The following is a 21739-nucleotide window of genomic DNA, read 5'->3' as shown; positions in this document are numbered from 1 at the left end:
CACTTCAGTGTATTTCTTTCTCAGGGGCTACCGTAAGAATGCCCAATTTGTCTGCCTAGATGAGTTTCTTCTTTCGTAGTGGCTGTATCGAATATTTGTGACACTTTCACACTCCATGCTGTGCACAGAGTTTGAAACAAAAGTCTAGAGCAGGAGAGTGCCACAACTGACCATGCCCAAGGATCTCAACTCATTTAACTGTGACCCTTTTTGTGGTTTTATAGTTGTGAGGATGAAATCTTGGCTTCATGTCACTCTAAATTGCTTTGTTGAGTGGCCTCATGATTTTGAAGTTATGGATGAAAAATTGTTGTGACAGAGCCAACTTTTGCTTCTCTTTTTTTCTCCAAAACTGGGTGTTACTGGGATTAGGATATAGTACCTGGCTGGTCTCACACCAAGGAAGTGAATATGGTGACACCTGTGTGCATCAGGTTATGCTGGTATTGCTCACAGCTCTGATTTATTTAAGTGAAACTGGAGTGTTTATCTTGGATCCTGTGTTTGTGGGGTCCATACCTCCATTTCCCAGCCTGCAGGAGCTCCTCAGTGTCACCTGAACCTGCTGGCATGGTTCAAGAAGTCACATCTGTGCTGAAATAGTTCTTTCCTGGCACTAGGAAAGCAAGGCTCTGTTCCCAACAAGCTGAGGGTGGGGGGCAGTCAAAGTGGGGAAAAGTAGATTTAAAAAACCAGGCTGATCTCCTAGAGGTAGGTGGGGCAGAATGTAACCTGGCAGAATTTACCACAGAAAATAATTCCTGTTGGAAATGAGATTCTTAATAAGTGCTTATATTTCCCCACTTCTATATCATTTATCCCATGGCTTACAAATGTTTTGGCCTTAAACAATATAAAGCAATTCCTTTGTAGAATACTAATAAAATACTGTATGTGCAACAAATATAATATATTCAACTTAGAGTTTTAATGCACTATTCTCATAACAATGTGTTCTTAATTTGCTTACAGGCTGTAGCTGCTTTTGCAGTCTCTGCTGTAGCTTCTCAGTGGGAGAGAACTGGCAAACCATTTAACCCGCTGTTAGGAGAAACCTATGAATTAACCAGGTAGTAATTACTTTAAATTGGGAGCTGGGGTTGTTTGTGTTCTTGAGTTAGCAGACTCTCACACTGGTTTGGTTGTAGTAAAATACCAGTAAAATATATTTCAGAGTATAGCTAAAATTCTTTTCTTCAAACTACCTCAAAATTTCTGGGAAGTTGTTATAAAAGCTGATAATTTTATTTCTAAGTTTAGGCAGAGTATTCAGAGAATTATTTAGAGGAAAATTGGCTCATGTTCTTCCACCAAAGACACTTCCTGAACAGACACTATTAATTAATTTAAATATTGTTTTGTTGATCATGTCAGATAGAGAAATTAGTCTGAAGGACTTTCGGCTTCCTCAAATAAATGGGTGATATGTCTGCAGTGGAGTAAAGAATTTTCAGTCAGACCTTTTCATGCTGCCCACGGGGTCTCTGTATTTTCATGAGTTATTTCAGTGAAACTTCTTCAGATGCTTTTCTGGGTAGAAACCTGGTTTGAGGTATAAAAAGAAAGCGTTCAGAGTAGAAATCCTTTCATTTCATTAATTGTAAATGTGTCATGGAACTAGAAAAGGAAAAATTTCACCTTCAGTTTAATCTAAAAATACTTCACATTTTTTTAAAGTATCAACTCTTTTCTCTTGCAATATTAAAAATATACTTACTATTTAATACTCTTCTTTTGTTGTTGCCAGGGAGGATTTAGGATTTAGGTTTATATCTGAACAAGTCAGCCACCACCCACCTATTAGTGCATTTTATTCTGAAGGCCTCAATAAGGACTTCATATTTCATGGATCAATCTATCCCAAACTAAAATTCTGGGGAAAGAGTATAGAAGCAGAGCCTCGGGGAACAATTACTTTGGAGCTTCTGAAGTGAGTATGAGAAATAAATAACTTTTTTTACTTATTGGTGATAACCCTGTTGGCTTTTCAGGGATGATTACCTAAAAACCCCTTGCTGAAGAGGTTGTAAGAATTGATTTACAAGTTAATTTTCACTGCTTAATTTCAGAGCTGTTTTTTTAATTTGTGTTATGCTTCTATAGCTGTAGCAGTTTGACCCAGTTTTTCCAGCTTGAAAATTAGCATTTCTTACAAATTGATTGCTACTGAAAGCTAGTTCTGTGAAGACATGTAAAATTTAAATATAGAGATAAAATTCTCTTACTGGGCTGTTCACGCTCATCTCAGTTTTCAATATTGCTGTTGGTTTTGGTGGTTTGTGTGAGTGTTTGTGTGGAAAGAGCTGCATCTCACAGTAACTGTTCTGTGGTAAGGCAGACAAGCAGAAACTTGTCAGGATTGCCACTTGCAGAGAAGGATCAGCTTCCTACTGAAATCAAGAATGTCTCTCCAGATTGCTCCCATTCTTGTCTCTCATAAATTATGTGACGTGCCATGAGTTGTTTTGTGCCCTGATGGTACAAAGACTCTGGAACTTCCCCAAGTGGGACACGAGGATGCACTAGAACAATTGCAAATAAAGTATTCTGCAATTGGTGCTTTTATAAAAGCCTTTCTGAGGCCTAACTCTGAGGTGGTTTTGAAATGTTGACTTAAGAAAGTTCTAGGCATTTGGTTTTAATGAAAAATCAACTTGCCTGCCATAGCAAGCATTGACTTTTCCTGTACTTTCTTTTGGAAGTAGTTTAATTTTTTAGCTGTTGGCATCTAATATTCCAAAGTTCATAAAAGTGTGAACTGGTCTTGAAGATAAATGGTGATGGAAGTAAAGGAAATTTCTTCTGAATGTAGAAGGAACTGTGAGTGTTAGTGCAGAATGCAGGTGTTACCAAAATAATGTTTGTTCCTTCAGAGCCTTTATGTAGGATACTGTTAAAATTCTTGCTGAGCCTAATCAAGGCTGAGATTTAAACTGGAATATAAACAATTAAAGCATTTATTTTAAATAATTGCTTCAAGTTAGCAGCAGAAGTTAAAATGAAATTTTGAGCCTCTCAGTGTTGTGATTCAGACCATTCTGTTGCTTTGAGTAGTCTGAGAACAGCTCAAGGCCTGAGTGAACAAGGAGCTGTTTGGGAGGCAAAGCTGGGAGTCAGTATTAAATTGTGCCTTTATGCTAACCATGACTATTTTTCAGAGCATTAGAAGACACTTTTCCCTCACTTCTCCAACACAATAAGTGCTTCAGTTCATCAGCACTGACCATAAGTGCCTTGTGTTGTGTTTTGGTTTATGCTATAAAGCTTCTGCTGTCAAAATAGTTCAGGAATAAAACTGTGTTTAAAGGCTGGGGGAAAGAATTTGAGGGATTCTGGTTTTTTTTACCCCCAGTTGAAGAGTTGTCATTGTTCTAAAGACTCCTTGAAGAAAAGGAGCTGTGGGAAATAGTGAGACTTCAATGATCTGTTATTTCTCTGTACTGGAAAATGACAGATGGGTTGGAAACATTAGCTAGGAGTGTTCTCTCCATGCTCACTGGATGTAGAAGTACAAGGCACTTTTTACAGAGGACACTGCTTTTTCTGTGTTTTGTATTAAAATAGAGTTTACAAGCTTTCCTAAGATGGATTGATTGCCAACCAGGTAACTTCAGTATTTCTCCTACCAGCGTGGAAAGATGAGTGTGAATAGGTGGCTTTGACTCTGCTATTGACAATAGGATCCTGTTGTTTAACTTTTTGATCATTTATATGATAATGTCTTTTAGGGATTTAGACTGTATTAACTCACCTTTAAAGATTTTCACAAAACAATAAACCAAAAATGAAATCAAATGGAAAATCAATTCTAGGATTTTTCCTTTTTCTCAGTAAGTCTTTGGGGAAAGGATGGAATTGAATAGTAAACTGAATTTTAAAATGTCATGGTTGTGGAGCTTGCAGTAGTGCTGTTGTGTCCCACTAGTGTTAAATAACTGACTTAAACAAAGCAAAAACCACTCACACCCCAAAATTACCTTTAGTGGCACTGGAACAGGCCTCAAATACTGATGAGGAAACTTGTGACGTGTTTGTGGAAACCACTTACGCAATTTACTGCTGCAGCAATTGAATAGAAGATACTATTGGGCATTAGTTTGTTAGTCTGGTTCTCCTGCAGATATTATGTTTTATCACTTACAACTTTACAAGTGCAAATTTAAAAGATGAATTCCTGAACTGCCCTTTATGTAGGGCTGAAATTTGTAATCCAAGGCACAGCAGCTGTAAAACTTATGTGAGAAGGGAGAAAAATAAGGGTAATATCACTGTATGAACTTGCACCAGTGTTTGGATACAACACATTGTTGGCTTGTAAAGAACAGTCTGTTTCTCTTCTGTTATGAAGCTGAGTGCTGGCTGTTCAGAGGAGTGTTACATATTTTGCCCTGCCATGAACAGAATTGAAAACAGGCTTGCATTCCATCTCAAGCTCAAGAAAATGATTTCCTTCTCTTATTTCCTTGACAGGCACAATGAAGCTTACACATGGACAAATCCAACCTGTTGTGTACATAATGTAATTATTGGTAAACTGTGGTTAGAGCAGTACGGAGTGGTAGAAATTGTAAATCACAGGTAATGCTGATCATGAACCCAGGGGCTGTAGGGATTGTTGTGGTCATTGTGTTACAGAGCAGATTTGATTTTTGTCAGACACACAGGAAGCTTTGTTTTGTAGCTCCAAAGTCTCGTGGGGATTTTTTTTGTCTTTTTGTGGGGTTGTTTTTTACTTCTCCTGACAAATGCAAATTATCCCTAGGCCTGGGCTTACTATCATAACGTTATTAATGAAAAGGCACAAAGCCAGATGGCCTATGGAGTGCAAAGGTTTTACATCTGTGAGTTACCCATCCAAATTCAGCCCCATTAACAGAGAACAGAAATTAAATTTAACTCCAGAACCATTAAATGAAATAATTGTCAGAGGCAGATTGGACCTCCTCGGTGTTGATTGTGATTTGTCACTTTTTTAGTTTAGATAATGGAGAATGTCTTAAATTAAGGGCACAGCACAGAAAAATGACTGTAGAGTTGGGAAATGTGAATTTAGAGAGCATCAACTGCTCTGCCAACTGCCTGTATAAAAGCTTTTTACTTACATAAAATAAATTACCTTCTAAATGATGAGGGAGGGAATTTTGTGAGAACTATTACTCCTGCATGTGTTGCTCTCTCAATAAATGAGAGCTTCAATCCAATGAGCTGCTGTTTAATACTTCTCATAGCATGAAATCTGCAATCCTGTCTCCTGTACTTGCACAAAATTTGTTAGTTCTGTGGAATTTTGAAATTTGTGTGCTATTTTTAATGCCCGGGTCAGACAATAAACCATAGTTAAATAAAAATAATTATGTATATAACTAACCACCAGCTAACTGTAACTATATTAAAAAAGCTAAGTAAGTTTGAAAAGTAAATTTTTTAATGTATTTGTGGGCTTGCTTCTCTAAGCATGTACTTATTTCCTCCACAGTACTGGAGATAAATGTGTCCTTAATTTTAAACCGTGTGGACTGTTTGGGAAAGAGCTTCACAGAGTAGAGGGATATATCCAGGACAAGCAGTAAGTGATAAAAGCCTCTTGATCTCTTTGTTTTTAAGCACTGGGGCATTTCTTTTGCTTGCATAGTGACCACAGCTGATGTGACTGTAAAGTTGCTACCAATGTAATTTGTAACCCATTTTTGTTCTCTGTGTCAGTATTAAACCCCCTGACTCCAAGATGATCATTTTCAAGCATTATTAGAAAAACTCTCCAGTCCAGCTTTTGGAAATAAAGGGAAAATGCAGAGTAGTTGCAACTGATTTACTATTGTACAGTCATAATTCCAGTCTTCAGTTTTAAATAATGAGAATGTGGTTGTTAGAAGTTTTTAATTAACCCAAACCTGTTTTGTGACTCTGAGTCTCTGTATTATAATTGGCTTTGATGTACCCACATTCATTTAGCAGTGGCAAAAGCATGTGACTGTCATGAGGATCTGTTCTGGAGGGCTGGAATGAGCTGAAACCTTTTCTTTGCCTTATCAAACATCTGTGTTTTCTAAGAGTCACCCATTCTGTGAAATCTGCAAATAGAAACATAAAATGTGGTGAAGTAGGAAGCTGGGTATTTAATATAGATCAGAATCTGCAGGGCTAGGCTTAGAAGGCTCAGTAAGAAGGAAGAGCTCAGTGTCCTTTGCTTTCTCTGCAGCAGGAAGAAGCTGTGTGTGATCTATGGCAAGTGGACAGAATGTTTGTGGTGCACTGATCCCACCACATATGAGACCTACAAAAAGAGTGAGAAGAGAGGTGGTGAGCAGAAGAAGAAGTCGGTAAGGTGAAGGATTCTTTAGGGAGAAAAGATACTGAAATGTCAGAAATGAAATCAAAACCTCTTATTTAGGTGAATGAAGGGTTAAAACTTGTCATTTGGTAGGGGTTGGATGGGGCAGTGAGAAGGCACTTGGCACTTTGAGCTTTGCAGGCTGTAGTGTGAGCTGTTGGCATGGAAGGGAGCTCAGAGGAATGGTGTCTGCTGGAGATTAGTCAGTCATCAAATATCAACCCCCAAGCTGATGTTGTCCAGTCTTTGAATGAGGAAGGTGGCCCTACTGCCAACTCCAGCCGTAAAAGTACTAGGATTTGGGCAGGAAAAAGAATAATCATTTTGTTTAAGTCAGATACCCTTTTTGGTGATGCAGCTTTTCAGAATTCATGATGTAGAAAATCTTTACAACAAAGAGGTCTGGAAACATGCTTCATATTAAAGCAGTGTCAGGTAAGTTGCTGTCAAATCCTCAGTGTCATATAGAAAATGGGAAGTACTGTATGGTGCAGCAGAGGACTTTGGGTTTCCTGGTATCAACAGTTACTCATTGAAAATGAAAAGTTAAACAGAAGCTAATCTCTTGATGTTAAGAGGCTCAAACTTTAAAAGTATTCACATCAGAAGAATCTAGAGCAACAACAGGCCTTGCTTTTGCCTCTGTATTCCATCATGGTACAAGCTTATATTTTGACTTTTTTTAAAAATAATAAGATTCTGTTCATCTTAAGAAAATCAATTCTTTCTTTCTTTCCTTCCTTCCTTCCTTCCTGTTGAGACTATATTTAGATGGGGAACTGTCTAACAGTAAACTAGATGTTGACATGGAAAGTAGCCTAGAAGTGTCTTTTAGAATAATGAATACTCAAACCAAATTATTGAAATTAGACTCTTAACCATATGGAGCTGTTTTCTAGTGTATGAAACAGGCCCTGTTTAACCTAGTAGGGTATTTTTGAGTCAAACAAATGACCCATGTCAGAGAGGGCAGAAAGAAAATAGAAAGGGGGTGGGAGTGAGGAAAACTGTTACTGTCACTCCAGGATGTTATTGCCTCAAACTTCCCTTCTGGTTGTTGTGGTTTTCGATGGGTTCTCATGGTGAAATCCTCTAAAGTTCCACAATGCAGCTGTCTGTGTCCTGCAGCAGTCAGATTCTCTCAGATTCTCAGAGCAGCCTCCTGCACATTGGATTTTTATATGTGCAGCACAGCAGTGCAGCTGGTAACAAAGGAACTTTGAAGGAAAGACACTGTATTCATAAACTTAGGGACACAGTCTTCACAGTGAGAAAACTGGCAGTGATAATTGTGATTGGAGTCTGGATCATAGGAAATCAGACTGAAACGAGGGCCTGTCTTTTTTTAACCACACATCCAAATGTTTTGCAAATGATGAAGCAATACCCAAAAACAGGTCTGCCCTATTTATGACTTAAGAACTAACTTGGAAACTGGTTTAAATTTCAGTCTTGGCTCATTTGCACCTGAAGAAATAATGGTCATGTGAGGTGAAATTAAGCTATGGCATAGGATAGAAGGGGCAGCTGGAGAAAACACTTCTGAAAGACATGAATTTACTGTTATTACTGTTGCTGGGGGTTTTTTTTGAACAGATATTGAAGTTTCATTGAAGTGTTAGGAGACTGTCTGGGGGTATTAGGAGCAAGACATAAAAATGGGAGGGACTGTATACAGAGTGAGGAAAAGCAAACAGGAGGGGTGAGGCAGAAGTACAGGAGTGTTCAGTGTCTCAAATGTGAACAGATTCTTCAACAGTCACTGCAGAATTCTAGATGAAACCATCCAATGTTCCTTTGTTCCTCTGCCAAATGTTATCTCTGTTTCAGAGTGAAGAAGATATTAAATCTGAAAATGATGAGGCTGATGATATGCCAGAGGTTCAAGACACGGTGCAGTTCATACCAGGCAGTAAATTGCTTTGGAGAATAAATTGTAGGCCACCAAACTCATCACAGGTAACTGTTCCTATCAGCCTGTGCCTTGCTCTTGCTGGTGACTTATCCAGGGGAGCATGAGTAATGGTCCAGGGAACCTTATTGCAGTGTCACTCCTTGGCATAGGGCCAGGCTCTGGCAGTTCTTGCTGCAGCACTGAAATTACACTCCAAGAAGCTCTGCTTCAGTCCCGTGCTGAAAGCAGCCCTGCTGTGCCTGAGCTGGCACAAGGAATGCATGCTCTGAGTGCAGCTGGGAATCTGGGCACTTAGGTTAACCTGCCTGGGAGATCTTTGCACTGAGAGTGGCTAAAATATGGATACACATTCCCTTCTGCTGGCCCTGCTGTTCCAAGATAGGCTGCCACAGGCTGCAGTAACTGGGCAGCTGGATATTAATTTCCATAGTTTCAACGAGACTTTTTGGTCTTTTAGGTGTGAGTGGTTTTGTTTTGTTTTGCTTTTTCCTAAAAATCATGATGTTAAATATCAATACGGTAGAAAATCTGTCTTAATCCTCCAAAGTAAAGACTGCTTAAAAAATGAAAGCTGTGACTCTATCCCCATCTGCCCTTTCTTGTTCCTTCCCTCCAACAAAAAATGCAGCTGGTGTTGTATGAACCTAACCTCGCCTTTGGGGCAGCCAGTGGGAGAAGCTTTGACTCAGCAGTTTCTCTTGGAAGTGTTGTTTGTTGTATCCATTCACTGTAGGGAACCTAGCACTGCTTTGCTGGAATAACTTGTGTGTTCTCTTTAATTTGCTTTTCAGATGTACAATTTCACCAGTTTTGCTGTGAGTCTCAATGAGCTGGAAAAGGGCATGGAAGCGATATTGGCTCCCACGGACTGCCGGCTACGTCCGGATATCAGGAACATGGAGAACGGGAACATGGGTGTGTGTTTGCTGCAGGAAGTACTGGCACATGAGTAAGGTTTGGGAGGCATGGCTGAAGGGAGGTCGATGCAGGAAACACTGCCCTCAGTTTCTCGTTCCCAGAGCAGCCTTAACTCTTTTTCATCCTGTGCAATGAACATGCTTTTGAATAGTGTATGATGTCTGTTTTCTCCCAGTAAAGCCTGGGAGAGCAGATGCATCCCAGGTGGATCCCAGGGCTGCTGTCCTGTGCTATGGTGTGTTTGCATGTTTGTTAGCTTGGGAGGAGCTGCAGACGTGCTCCACTTGCTCTGGAGTTTGTCTGGAGAGACATGTGGTGAGCAGACATGCTCTGCTGCTCTGCTGTTTGTCAGAGGAAACACATGGCCAAATACTGAAAAAAATCACTCTCATGTCTAATCTGAGTTTGTTCCTGCTGTCTCAGTACAGTGTTTCTGAGAGATAAAACACTAGCATTTCAGTTTCAGCTCTGTGTTTGTAGCAGCAACTTTTCTGAAATGAGTTTGAGGATTTTGTTGCCTGAGACTGTGTACAGCAAATGATTTCTCGTGCTTAAATGAGCTCTATTTTATTTCTCTCGTCTTTCCTGTGTTTTCTGCATTTTTGTTTTTGTTTTGCTAAGTAACCAATTTCTCTTGAAACATTGATTAGATGTGGCAAGCAAAGAGAAGGAGAGACTAGAAGAGAAACAAAGAGCTGCTCGCAAGGAGCGTGCAAAAGACGAGGTGGAGTGGCACACACGGTAAGGGGCAAGGAACGGGGAATTTGTTGAAGCTTGGAATAGCTGGATACTCTGCTTGAATTGTTTTTATTCAGGACAGCATGTGTCTGATTGCTTCCATGACAGCGCAATTTGTAGTGTCACTGAAAGCATTGTTGGGTCAACAATTAAATATGTAGCTGGAAGCCAAAATTGCTGATAAGTCTGTCCTGGACAAATTATCTAATAATAAATGCTGAAACCTATCATAATTAAATACTGTGGTAATGCTGGATTTTTTTTTTTTTTTTAAACCTACAGAGGTAATGTTTTTGCTAGAATTAATAAAATGTTAATTGTCATCTCTCCTTTAACCAATTCCTGTCCAGCTTTTGGTAGTTGAGCAAGACATTGTGGCCCTCTAGGGCCTTTTATTTTCACACTTTCTGTATTTTTTGGCTTGGATACTTCAGAAATTGCTTTTTTGATTGCATATTCAAGTGATTTCTGAGTCACAGAGTGCATCAGGGAGAGATGTGTGATTTGGCTGCTGCTCCCACAGGGTGCTTTTCACAGCTGCTAGTGCTGGGCAGTCAAGTGTGTGCTCATGGCCAGTCGCTGCAGTTGCCTCCTTCAAAGGCAAGAACTTTGGGATGCTCCATGATTTTATGAAATTCAGAAGAGAAAGCATTCTTTTCCCAAAGCCTGGAGGAGCAGCTACAGATTAGTTCCAGTTAATGCCTTGAAAAATCTCTTCCAGAGAATATAAAATTGGTTTTGGTCAACGTGGTTAAAAAGCGAGCAGCTGTTGATGTTCTTGGCAGGGCATAGCTCCATAGAACAGAAACTGTTTCTTCTTGGGGCAAATTTCCAAAAATGATTGTGTAGCTGATTTAGCATCCTTTTAAAGTAAAAATTAATATATATAGAGTATCGATGTTATTTTTACTTTGAATAGGACAGCAATTTTAAAATCCATTCCATACTCCTTGACTTTATGCTAAAAAAAAGGCGCTCTACAAGGTGGTGATAATTGTGTAGGAAGTTCAATGTTTTTCGTGTTCAGAATATTTCCTGAGAATTTTTTTGATAAGAAATACCAGTGTATTTTTAGAACGTTTTGTGAAGGAAGCAATGTTGGGATTTTTTTCCCTTTTAATAACTGTTCACTCTGTTCGCTTTTTTCGTTTATTGTTTCTCTTCTTTTTCTTTTTTGTGTTACAGATGGTTTCATCAAGGCACTAACCCATACACTGGGACTCCAGATTGGCTGTACTCAGGTGGCTATTTTGATAGAAATTTCTCAGACTGTCCAGACATATATTGAGATTCCAGAACTAATTGCTCATCTCATCCGGACATCTAGTTACTAGATTTCATTCCAAGCCAGTTACTCTGGTTTTGTTGATAGCAAAAACCAGCTTTTCTAAGTCAATTTTAACAGAAATTCTATCAGTCAACAATCAATGGTTTAATTATCACTAATGTTGGATTGCCAAATATTTAAATACTGTTGCGCTCATTCCATAAAGCTGCACCTGGAATCATCAAGTTTTCACTAATTTTCAGAGGGACCTTTGGTTCTCCATTTCCTCCCCTAGTTTCTCTGGCAGGAGGATACGCTGTATCCGTAGAGCACATAACATCCTTGAAAACTACGTCAGTTAAATAAAATAGAGATAATATCCTTGTTACTTAGTACAATAGTGAAGAAGCTGAAGTTTTTGGCACTCGGAGCAGGGATGAAAAGCCAACATGGTACCAACAGGATCAAACCCAGTCCTGTCACACTCCCCGTACTGTATGTAGCACTCCCTGGAGATGGGAGCTCTCGGCCCCCTTCCCAACAATTCCATAACTGAGAGACCTGGGACACAAAACCCAGCCTGAGCCTCTCATACTGTAGTTGTCTGTTACAGAGTCTTCACAACTTTGGGACACTGTGAGCATTAAACTGTATACCTGTGATAAATCCCATAGAGCATACCTTAGGAGAAGGGAAGGGCACACCCGAAATGTGCTTTTCCTGAGGTCAAATGCTGTTCTTAACCATAGGAGGAGCTTCGGAAGCAATAGCAGGAATGTTGAGGTGGTTACAATGTACAATATATTGCTTGCTACCACTTGGAGGCTTAACTCTTCTGCACTACCTTTGGCAGCTTTGGCACTGTGAATGCTTCTAGACTAAACTTTCCTTTGGAAGCACTTCCGTGTGTGTATCCACACAGGTTCATGTTTTGGGGAAGTTTTGGTTTGCATGTTTCTCATTATTAGGTCATGTCTGTTTTGTATGTTGTGAAAAAGCAGAATCAATTTAAAGCTTTGGCAGAGTTATACCTATTACAAGTTTCCTGTGAGCACGTGATGTCAAAAAATGGGATGGGTTTTTTTTTTGTTCCATATCAAACCATCAAAGCCGTATAATACTGGAAATAATCAATTACTGAACTGATGCATTCATTTTCTTTCAAGTGGTACACTTCAGGGGGCAGGGTGGGGAGAGAGGCTTGAAAAATTAGGTCCAGTAATCAAAACTGATCCTAATGTTGCTGCTTCTTTTATGAAAGTTTTTAATTGAGTAACCAGGCGAAAATGGAGAGCGGCTGTGCTGCTGTGAAGTTTACAGTAATTTAGAAATTGTTGCTGTTAAGTGCCAGCAACATGAGGAGTTCAAGAAAGAACTGGTCTGTTTAATGTCCAAAACATCTGGGATTTCATCCAGAAAGTAGATTTTTGAAGTGTTTCTCTCTTAGCCACAGGATTAAACAGCAAAGGAAAATTAACATATTTATAGAGAAATTCTTCTATCAAGTCATGTGTACAACAATTAGATTAAATTTGGGGGAAATTTAGTTGTCTTCATTGGAAAAATAAGAGAAGCTGTAAAACTTCAAAGCAGTAAGGAAGGACATCATCTGAATCTTGTTCATGGCAACTTGATTCTGTTGCCAAAATTTGTACCTTGTGTTGATGGAAATCCTCAGAACTTGAGCTGGACGTAGTGGCACAGTTGGGGTTGTGTTTGTTCCTAGTAAGGGCACAGACACTTCTGTAAAGACAGTGCTGCTCCACATGGAACAGCATAAAAATAGTTTTGGTAAAAACCTGAGCTGTAATGACAGTGTCAGGCAGTGTAACCCCCCTTTCCAAACTCGCTGCACGTGCCATAGGGAATTTTTTGTTAGGTGAGGATTGAAAGGAATCACATATTAGACCAGTGGGAGTTTAAAACTTGCTTACACTACATAGGATGTTTAATGCTGGAGTGGTGTTTTTAAAGCAATGCATATAAATAGAAATTGCCTGAATGGAAAAAAAACTGTACAGATGTTCTGTTTCTAAGAGGAGGTGTACAGGTTAGCATCCCTTTTGTCTAAGCCAGGATTTAAATTCTAAGACCTAAAGCCTTGTCATTATGTGAAAGCATGAAACAATTGTACCAACGTGTTTAATCCAAACTTCAGTATAGAATCTTCATGGGATATAAAAAGAAACTGGGAACATTTCCAATGTAAAAACACTTCATTAGTTACATCTTCACCCTCTTCTCCCCTTCCTTTAGTCTAAAGCTTTCAGTAAAATTTCAGATTAGTTCCAAATCCATTCTTCTAATTTATTGTTCTTCATTAGCAACACTTCCAGAACCCTTTCCCTGCACTGCCCACATGGCTCTGCTTGGCCAGCCCTGGCATTCCTAATGCTCTCAAAGTCCAAAAGTTTTATTTTCGATGCAGATCTTGCCTCAGTAGTTTATGTGTCAAAACATTAATAACTTTGCACCTTTTGAAAGAATGTCACTTTTATAACTTGATTAAACACTGTATATAAGATAACTGTGTTAGTATATGTTAATACAGCTACATAGAGAAACTAGCTAGAAAGAAACTATAATAAATACTTAATAAATACCTTTTGGGCCTCTGGATGGTGGCCGAGATTTTTGTGAGACTCCTACAGAGCAGCTGGCAGGGGGGGAGGAGGACTCTGGCTTTGCTCTGCCAGCTCTGGGGCTGTACCTTAATTTTATTGTGATGTTCACTGGACAAAGGTGGTTTAAATTGGAGCTTTGGACACCTCCAGCCCTGGGTGGAGGTGTCCAGCCCTGGGGGACTCTGTTCCTCAGCACCTTTGCCCTGCAGTCCGTGGGGTGGTTGGGGTGCAGGACAGCGAGAGCTGTGCGCTGCCGGCGGTGCTGGGCTGGAAACCTGCAGTGGCTGGGAATTGGCATCGGGAACAGCCTTGGGAATGCTCCCAGCACTGAGACCTCACGTTGGTGTGATGGTGGAGAGGCCCTGTGCGAGCTGGAGCTGGGGAGAGAGTGGACTTCTGGTAAAAAATGTTATAAACGTGAAAGCTGACTTCGTACAGCATTTGTGTCTTGGATGTGACATCCTGTTGTAAATGGGGAGCAGCTTTTCACACATCCAGCATTTATAGAGTTCTTGTCACCCGATTAATCACCGGATTAATGACAGGAATAATGTATCCTAGATCACCCAGAGAGAAGAGAACTAATGAGAAGTATTTATTCTTGTTTAATAATTAAAAACCATTTCCCAGTAAAATTTTCACCGAAAACTGCTTTAAAAAACAAACCCAAGACTCTTTCCCATAGCTGCTGCTCCTGTTGGGAATACACCGCCGGCCCCTTGGAAACACCTGGGATTTGGGTCAGGAAAGCAATACTGAAATACTGTGAGGCAACCCGGGCTTTGGGCATGGGCCCGGCCCGCCTCCGTGGAAGGATTGAGTTTTTGTAACCATTCCCTGCCTGTGCCGGGAATAAAAGTGTGGTTGGAGGCGCGCTGGCTCTGGGCTGTACGGTGCTGAGGATGGAGCAGGGGCTGAGGGATGGGATGGGGGTGGGGGGGGCGCCGCCATGTTCCGTGACACAGCAGGGGCGCCTCGCACCGCCCCCTTTGATTGACAGTCGCGCCAGCCAATCGCGCGGAGCCGCGGCCGCGCGCGCCCCGCGCGGGGCGGGGTTCCGGCGCGCGGGGCAGGAAGAGCTGAGGCGGCGGCGGCGGAGGCGGAGGAGGAGGAGGAGGAGGCTGAAGGTACCGGTCGGGACCCGCCGCGGCACCCCCGGGACCCCTCGCCCAACGGCGGCCGGGCTGGGGGTCTCCTTCCGGGGAAAACCGGGGGGGAAGGCGGCACGGCGTCCTCGGGGGGCCCGGCAGAAGATCGCGGCCTCTGGGCGGGCGGGGGGTGCCCGGGCCGGCCCGCGAGCCCCCCCCCGCCCCGGCTCCGCTCCGGTTGTTGCCCAGCGGCGGGCCCGGGGCTGGCTGCGCTGTGAGCCCAGCGCGACCCCGGGAACAGCCGCACTGTCCCACAGGGCCGGCCGGGCCCGCCATCGCCGCCAGGCCCGCGGGTCGGGCACTGCGGGAGCCGAGGGCCGGGGGGTCGCCGTGAGAGTCAGTCGAGCACGGGGCAGCCTGCGGGGCTCTGCGGGGCTCTGCGGGGGTGCTGGAGCCGCAGTCTGAAGGTACAGCAGGGCTTCCTGCTTTGAACCACGGTTCGAACTGAAGAAGGAAGCGCTGGGGGACGTTGGCTTCATTTTCAAGTGCCTCAGCGCACGGGCTTTACTTTATTAGTGGAAGGCTGTACAGCCGCCTGTCTTCATCCAGGGTTCCACTTTAGCTCAATTGAATCACCCTGGAATTCTGCTGGCAGTGGGACAGATTGCTTTTGTGAAGCCACCTGGTAAAAGTTGAAATTTGATATTGGGAAGGGAGGATGTGGGAAGGTTTCTCATCACACCTGCTGCTCTCTCTCTTTCCAGGATGTCTTCAGGTGCATTATTTCCAAGCCTGGTGCCAGGCTCTCGTGGCTCCTCGAGCAAATACCTGGTGGAATTTCGGGCAGGGAAGATGTCCTTGAAAGGCAGCACTGTAACTCCAGACAAGAGAAAAGGCCTTGTTTACATCCAGCAAACCGATGATTCCCTCATTCACTTCTGCTGGAAGGACAGGACTTCGGGCAACGTGGAGGATGTGAGTATGAGGCTGTGTTTCAGTGCTGAGGTGTTGCGTCATGTTCTGATCTGCTGGCGCTGTGGAAAGAGCTCCTCCAGGACAAATTAGGGTGAGAATGTCACTGACAGACTTGCACTTCCATGTCCTCTCTGCAGTGAGGAGCAGATGGAAGAAAGCTGGTGGAGGAGGGCAGAGGGCTTTGGTGGGTGAAAAGGAATATTGATGTATTTTCTCAAACATTTGTTTCTTCTGACACACTTTCCAGGATTTGATTATTTTTCCTGATGACTGTGAGTTCAAGAGAGTCCCGCAGTGCACCACGGGCCGTGTGTATGTATTGAAGTTCAAGGCAGGATCAAAACGACTCTTCTTTTGGATGCAGGTTTGTGGGAAGCCAATGACAAAGGTCTTGGATCAAAATACCCCCAGTATGACTCATACCAAGAGCAATTCTCTTGCAGGAGCCGAAGACAGACAAGGATGAGGAGCACTGCCGTAAGGTGAATGAGTATCTCAACAATCCCCCCATGCCAGGGGCACTGGGTGGGAATGCCAGTGGAGGCCACGAGCTCTCAGCGCTAGGAGGTACAGTCCATTCTCTGCTTCTTCACGTCAGAGGCTTTTTTTTTTTTTAAATTTATGTCTAGAATAAGCCCTTAAGAGTTCCCTAGGAAGAAATCCCTGATGGCTAAGGAGGGTGAGCTGGGGACAATGTTGATACAGAAGCGTAAATGTGCTTTTAGCAGAATAAACTGTGCTGTTAAAATAGGTGTAGGCTGAAAGTTAAGACTGCCAGGAGAAATCTCTTTGTTTCCAGTAGATTCTCTGGAGTCTTACCTCTCTCTATGAAGCCAAGTTACATTTATCTTTTATGAAGATCATGAATCAGTAAACACTTGAAACTGTTTTTCCATACAGAATGTGATGCCAATTAATCTCCTGCTGTTTGAGCCGGAGTGCTGTGAAAAAAACTATGTGAATATGTTGTGTTTCAGAATGTTTTTGTTTTTAGGTGAGGGTGGCTTGCAAAGCCTTCTTGGAAACATGAGCCATAACCAGCTCATGCAGCTGATCGGACCAACGGGCTTAGGAGGACTTGGTAAAATGCTTTAATATCTTTATGCCAAAATGGTATTTTCTCCTGCCAGGTTAAATCTTACCTGACAATATTTTCAAGTAGTGCTATTGATCTCAATAGCGCTTCTTTCACGTGAGAAGGCAAGGCCCTGCCTCAGAGATGAGCTCAGGGACAGAAAAAGGGTACCAGATTCTACACAGCACTCATCTCAGGGCTTGATCTGCGAGGAACCTTGGTTCTGCTCCTTGCTGCACTGAATCTTCTGCTTTTTTTTTCCCGTGTGTTTTTCTACTCCTTTTCTTCCTCCTAAATATTCACTGGAGCAGGGGCCAAAAACCAGTGATTTGTTCCTGGTGAATGTGCTGGTTACCAGGCTGTAGGGTTGCTTGTGTTGTCTCTGATTCAGTGAATATTTGTGTGCAAAGTAAAAAGAGTTCAAGAAGAAGGTTGGAGTGGTCCCACACCACAACACTCCCCAGTCAGAGGAGCAAGGCTCAGGGCAGGGATGTCTCTCCTGGGCGGCCCTGGGGAGAGCTGGAATCACTGGTTGCTGAAGGGGCTGAGGGGTGTGTTGGAGTCCCTGCTGTGGTCTGTTCTCAATGCTATCTGTGCTCCAGGAGCATTTTCTGAGAGGTCAGACCCTTGAGTGTAAGTAGGCAAAGGAACACAGATGGCAGTGACTCAGGTTCTGTGCTTAAGCTCAGAAGTCCGTTTTTGTGGATCTGGCTGGTGTCTTTTTCGCTTCAGATGCAAGTCTTATTGGTGTGATATTCAGATGCAAATCTCATGTTAGTGTTGGAAGGTTCTGGCCTTTTAGGATGTGTTTGGAAATGATCTTCCTCTTGAAGCTTCACCTAATCCTGAGACTGTTCTCCTTTTCTCAACACTTCTCCTCAGCAATTCTTCTTTCTTTGCGTTTACATCCAGCCATAAGTGAAACTGACATTTAACAGAAAGAGAACCATCTGCTTGCCTCTGCAAACAGTGGTTGTGGTGAATCCCTGGGGATCATTTCCCCTGGGAGTGTTGTCTTCTTCACATCTGGTTTGCATCTCTTGGGGCTCTGCAGAGCTCCAAAGGAGCTCTCTTGCTCCTAGGTCACTTCTACCATGAAATGGAGCAGAGCAGTGTGTGGTGCAGCCAGGTGAGCCTTACCTTCCATGCCTGCTGTAGGGGAAGCTGTGGGATGAGTGACAGGAAGTGTTGGTTCCATGGGATTGTTCCTGTACAAGGAGGGACTGACCTGCATGGTCTGCAGCTGCAGTTGGCTATGGGTTTGCTCACGGAGTGCTGTTGTTCTGTCCTCTGTTCCCCGATGCTCCCAAAGGTGGGTGAGAAATGCAGGTGCTTTGTGTGTATAATCAGGTGTGGTGCAAGGACCCACTGATGGGAGGCGTTTGATAAATGGAGCGTTTGGCTGCTGTGGCTCAAAGGAGTTGTGGGGGGACAGTCGAGTCCCTGACAACTCTGGGGGGCCCAGCAGCCAGGCCTTTTCCCAGCTGAGGTTCTTGACCCTGCAATAAGTCCTTGGTAGTTTGGATGTGTGATGGAGGAGGCCGATTCTGGTTTCTTTGGCATAGGGGTGTTGGTTTCCTGCTGGCTGCTCCCCTGGGAGCACTTGGTGCGTGGAGCTGTCCTTCCTTTGCCTGTGAAGTGTTTAACAGCTTGGCTGATTCTGTTCCTGCATCTTTGCGTTAGGTTTGAAGCTGCAAACCCCTGGTCTGTGGGTAGAGAGTGGTGGCAACTCAAAGACGCCTCTGGGATCTTCTGCTGGGGGCCTTGGCTTTAAAGTCCATAGAAAAGTTGGATTTTTGGGATAGCAGATGAGAGGAGAGGGCTGTGATGCAATGATGTACGTACGGCACAAACCGAAGTAACTTCATCCTTGTGTACACCTAGAAATTGAGTCATTTCTGAGATGTTCAGCTCTCTAATGGGGATGCAAGATCAGAAAACAAGATTCTGTTAAGGACATGGGAGGGTGGGTTGGGCTCTTTCACCCCCTCCTCTATTTTACCAAATAAAACCTCTCAGGTACAAGAGCAGCCTCTCCAGAGAAGAGAGGTGCAGAAAACCTGAAGAAATAAATGTCTAAACCTGTTCTTCTTTTATGTTTATGGAAGGTGGGCTGGGCGCGCTGACGGGGCCTGGGCTGGCCAGTCTGCTCGGGAGTGGGGGACCCCCGACCAGCAGCTCATCATCAAGGTAGGAGGCCTCGTGTGCCTTGGGCCTGCAGGGCTTTTGTAATGTGAACTTGCCACTTCTGGGGGAGGAATCATGGCTTATTGAATGGGGAGTATGGGGGGAATCAAGGCTGCTTATTACCTCTCTAAAATGAGGTAGGAGTTTTTCATATTGGAAGGGTTTGAAAAGAAGCTTTTCAGAATACAAGAGGTTTTTGCAGGGAATTAATTATCCTAATTATCTTGCCCAGCTCTCGCAGCCAGTCGGCTGCAGTGACTCCATCTTCCACGACTTCTTCCACCCGTGTAACGCCTGCCCCGTCCGTTCCTGCGGCTGCCTCCGTGACCAGTCCCAGCCCCGTTCCCAGTTCGGGTAATGGAACCAGCTCAGCCACAAGCCCAACCCAGCCCATTCAATTGAGTGACCTTCAGAACATTTTAGCTACTATGAATGTGCCATCTGGAGCAGGAGGACAGCAAGGTAACAGTGTTCTGGCCAGGCAGCTGTTGGATCCAGGAGTCCTTTGGAGCTGTTTTACTGTCCTGTCCTGTTCCACATTGGTTTGAAAGGTCTCTTAATTTTTTTATTCCTGTTTTTTGTTGGTTTTTTTTTTTTTTTTTTATTTCAGTGCTGTTCTTGGCTGCTCCAGGAGACTTATTCTCACTCCAAAACTGAGAGGAAGAAAAGATGGTGGCAGTGTGCTAATAAGTTTTAATACTCAGACCCTGACTAGATAATTTGATTTACATGACAAAAACAGGGGGTTTTGGGTGTAGTTTAATGGTCTACCCTTTGTTTTCTCCTAGTGGATCTGGCAGCTGTTCTGACTCCCGAGATCATGGCTCCCATCCTGGCCAATGCTGAAGTTCAGGAGCGATTGATGCCTTACCTTCCCTCAGGGGAATCCCTGCCGCAGACTGCGGAAGAGATCCAGAACACCCTGACGTCTCCTCAGTTCCAGCAGGTAGATGCCTGGCTCTGGGGAGAAGTGCGCTTCTCCTTCCTCCTGATTCACCTTGCCCTGCTTTTCCAGGTTTCTGGCACTGTTCAAAGTGGGAAGTTGCTCACTACAAGTGGAAGGGAGGAGGGACATGGTTTAATGGAGCACCAGCTCTTCTTTCCTGCAGTCACTCAAGGGCAGATGGGAATGGTTTTTACTTTTTCTTTTGGAGCTGGGCTTTACCTTCCTCTTCACTATAAATGCTCTGTGGCAAATGACAGGAGTAGTAGCAGATTCATTATTCCCTTTCAACAAGTGGCTCCTTAAAGGTAATTTCAGGTGACTGAAAGGAAGTGATGCTCATGGTTATCGCACTACATCCCTTGAAACACCAGTCTGTAATTCCAGGACACTGTGATAAAAGCTGGTGTCTTACAGAACTGATTGAAATTTGTTAATTTGCAAAATTTCAGTTGCTTAAATGATTTAGATTGAACTGTAGCAACTTCCATGCAGACAAAAGGAAGTGAGGGACATTTAATTGGTGATTATTTTATTGCATATCTGTTCCCAAGCCCTGCCCTGACAGGACTGCTCTCCTCCTGGGGTTACTGCTGCAGGAATCTGATGCAAAATTTCTTTTGATGCTGTTGACTCCAATTCACAGGCTTTGAGCATGTTCAGTGCTGCCTTAGCTTCAGGACAGCTGGGCCCACTCATGAGCCAGTTTGGGCTACCTGCAGAGGCAGTAGATGCAGCAAATAAAGGCGGTGAGTGCTGTTGCTGGTGGGAGCAGGATGGAGGGGGTTGTTGGGGGTGTTGGCACTGCACACAACCACTGCGTGTGGGGTGTAAGGATCAGCTTCTCTCTGACTCTCCAAAGATGACTCTTGCACTGATGTTTACAAGGAAAGGGCAGGTGCTATTCCCAGCAGACACAGAGTGAGGTGTGATGTGCAGTTAGAGAAGTTGGGGTTCTGCAGAGATGTGTTGGCCTTGTTTTCCTGCTAGAGATTCAAAGGACTCTGGAGGTGTCACAGTCACCTTATTCAGGAATGCCTTTCTTGTGGGAGTCTTTAATGATTCACCTGAAATCAGTGAACAGTCAGGGCCAGCTCTGGGGGAGGGGGGTTTCCCTTTTCCATAATGAGCTTTTAGCATCCCTCCCATTACTGCAGGAATTCTGGTCTTAGGATGCCCATGCACAGTGAAAGTGCATAAAATCCTGTGTCAGAGAGATCTGGATCTGTGTTACTATTTAAAATTTTCCTCCCTGCTAATTCATACTAAAGCAACTGTCTGCTTTCTAAGTAATGAAGCTTTAACCTTGTGTGGACAATGAGCTCCAGCCCAGGAACTGCAATAACTTGCGTTTTTAACTTCTAGATGTAGAAGCCTTTGCCAAAGCCATGCAGAACAGTGTCAAATCAGACCAAAAGGAAGGAGACTCTAAGGACAAGAAAGATGAAGAGGAAGATATGAGTTTAGATTAAGTTATTTGCTCTTCCTTACAGATATTCCTAGATACTAACTTAAGCAACTGCAGTAGGATTACTAACTTCATATTATGCTTATATAAATCTACAAATAAAGGAATTTTCTTTTATCTGCCATACTGTTCCTTCCAATCTGTACAGTAAACCCTGTGGTGCTGATTTTCCCTCTTCCAGCTCATCAGCCTCATGCTAACTCTCCCCAG

At 43.2% G+C, this 21739-nt stretch overlaps 2 protein-coding genes across 4 annotated transcripts in view; both read left to right on the top strand.

Moving 5' to 3' along the window:
- The window catches only part of OSBPL2 (oxysterol binding protein like 2), a 34832-nt gene extending 21044 nt beyond the window's left edge, over window positions 1-13788 (top strand). Inside the window, exons 7-15 of the mRNA XM_048321816.1 lie at window positions 973-1070; window positions 1748-1930; window positions 4471-4578; window positions 5477-5566; window positions 6200-6320; window positions 8162-8290; window positions 9038-9161; window positions 9815-9905; window positions 11088-13788. Of these exons, the coding sequence (XP_048177773.1) occupies window positions 973-1070; window positions 1748-1930; window positions 4471-4578; window positions 5477-5566; window positions 6200-6320; window positions 8162-8290; window positions 9038-9161; window positions 9815-9905; window positions 11088-11190 (1047 nt within the window). The 3' untranslated portion in view covers window positions 11191-13788. The remainder of the gene's footprint in view (window positions 1-972; window positions 1071-1747; window positions 1931-4470; window positions 4579-5476; window positions 5567-6199; window positions 6321-8161; window positions 8291-9037; window positions 9162-9814; window positions 9906-11087) is intronic.
- A 1050-nt stretch (window positions 13789-14838) lies between these two features.
- Window positions 14839-21651, top strand: ADRM1 (ADRM1 26S proteasome ubiquitin receptor). Of its 3 annotated transcripts, none has more exons than XM_048321504.1 (10): window positions 14839-14920; window positions 15646-15856; window positions 16104-16220; window positions 16300-16423; window positions 16851-16937; window positions 19040-19121; window positions 19351-19580; window positions 19907-20064; window positions 20708-20810; window positions 21427-21651. In XM_048321504.1, exons 2-10 carry the CDS (start codon window positions 15647-15649, stop codon window positions 21531-21533), a joined length of 1218 nt encoding a protein of 405 aa, XP_048177461.1. In that variant the 5' UTR covers window positions 14839-14920; window position 15646; the 3' UTR covers window positions 21534-21651. The 3 variants fall into 3 exon arrangements, with proteins under 3 accessions (XP_048177461.1, XP_048177460.1, XP_048177462.1); XM_048321503.1 differs by lacking the exon at window positions 14839-14920 and adding an exon at window positions 15328-15348; XM_048321505.1 differs by lacking the exons at window positions 14839-14920; window positions 16851-16937 and adding an exon at window positions 15328-15348.
- The last annotated feature ends 88 nt before the right edge of the window (window positions 21652-21739 follow it).

The sequence above is a fragment of the Corvus hawaiiensis genome, chromosome 17 (assembly GCF_020740725.1).
Source record: "Corvus hawaiiensis isolate bCorHaw1 chromosome 17, bCorHaw1.pri.cur, whole genome shotgun sequence".
Taxonomy (NCBI): Eukaryota; Metazoa; Chordata; class Aves; order Passeriformes; family Corvidae; genus Corvus; species Corvus hawaiiensis.
Note: the sequence above shows the minus strand (reverse complement) of the source record. Positions and strands in the feature narration are given on the sequence as shown.

Excerpts from the sequence above, each read along its gene's own strand:
- ADRM1 (XM_048321504.1), top strand. The coding sequence starts at position 15,647 with ATGTCTTCAGGTGCATTATTTCCAAGCCTGGTGCCAGGCTCTCGTGGC. Across the intron at positions 16,424-16,850 it reads CGAGCTCTCAGCGCTAGGAG|GTGAGGGTGGCTTGCAAAGC; the intron begins GTACAGTCCATT and ends TTTTGTTTTTAG. Across the intron at positions 20,065-20,707 it reads CGTCTCCTCAGTTCCAGCAG|GCTTTGAGCATGTTCAGTGC; the intron begins GTAGATGCCTGG and ends TCCAATTCACAG.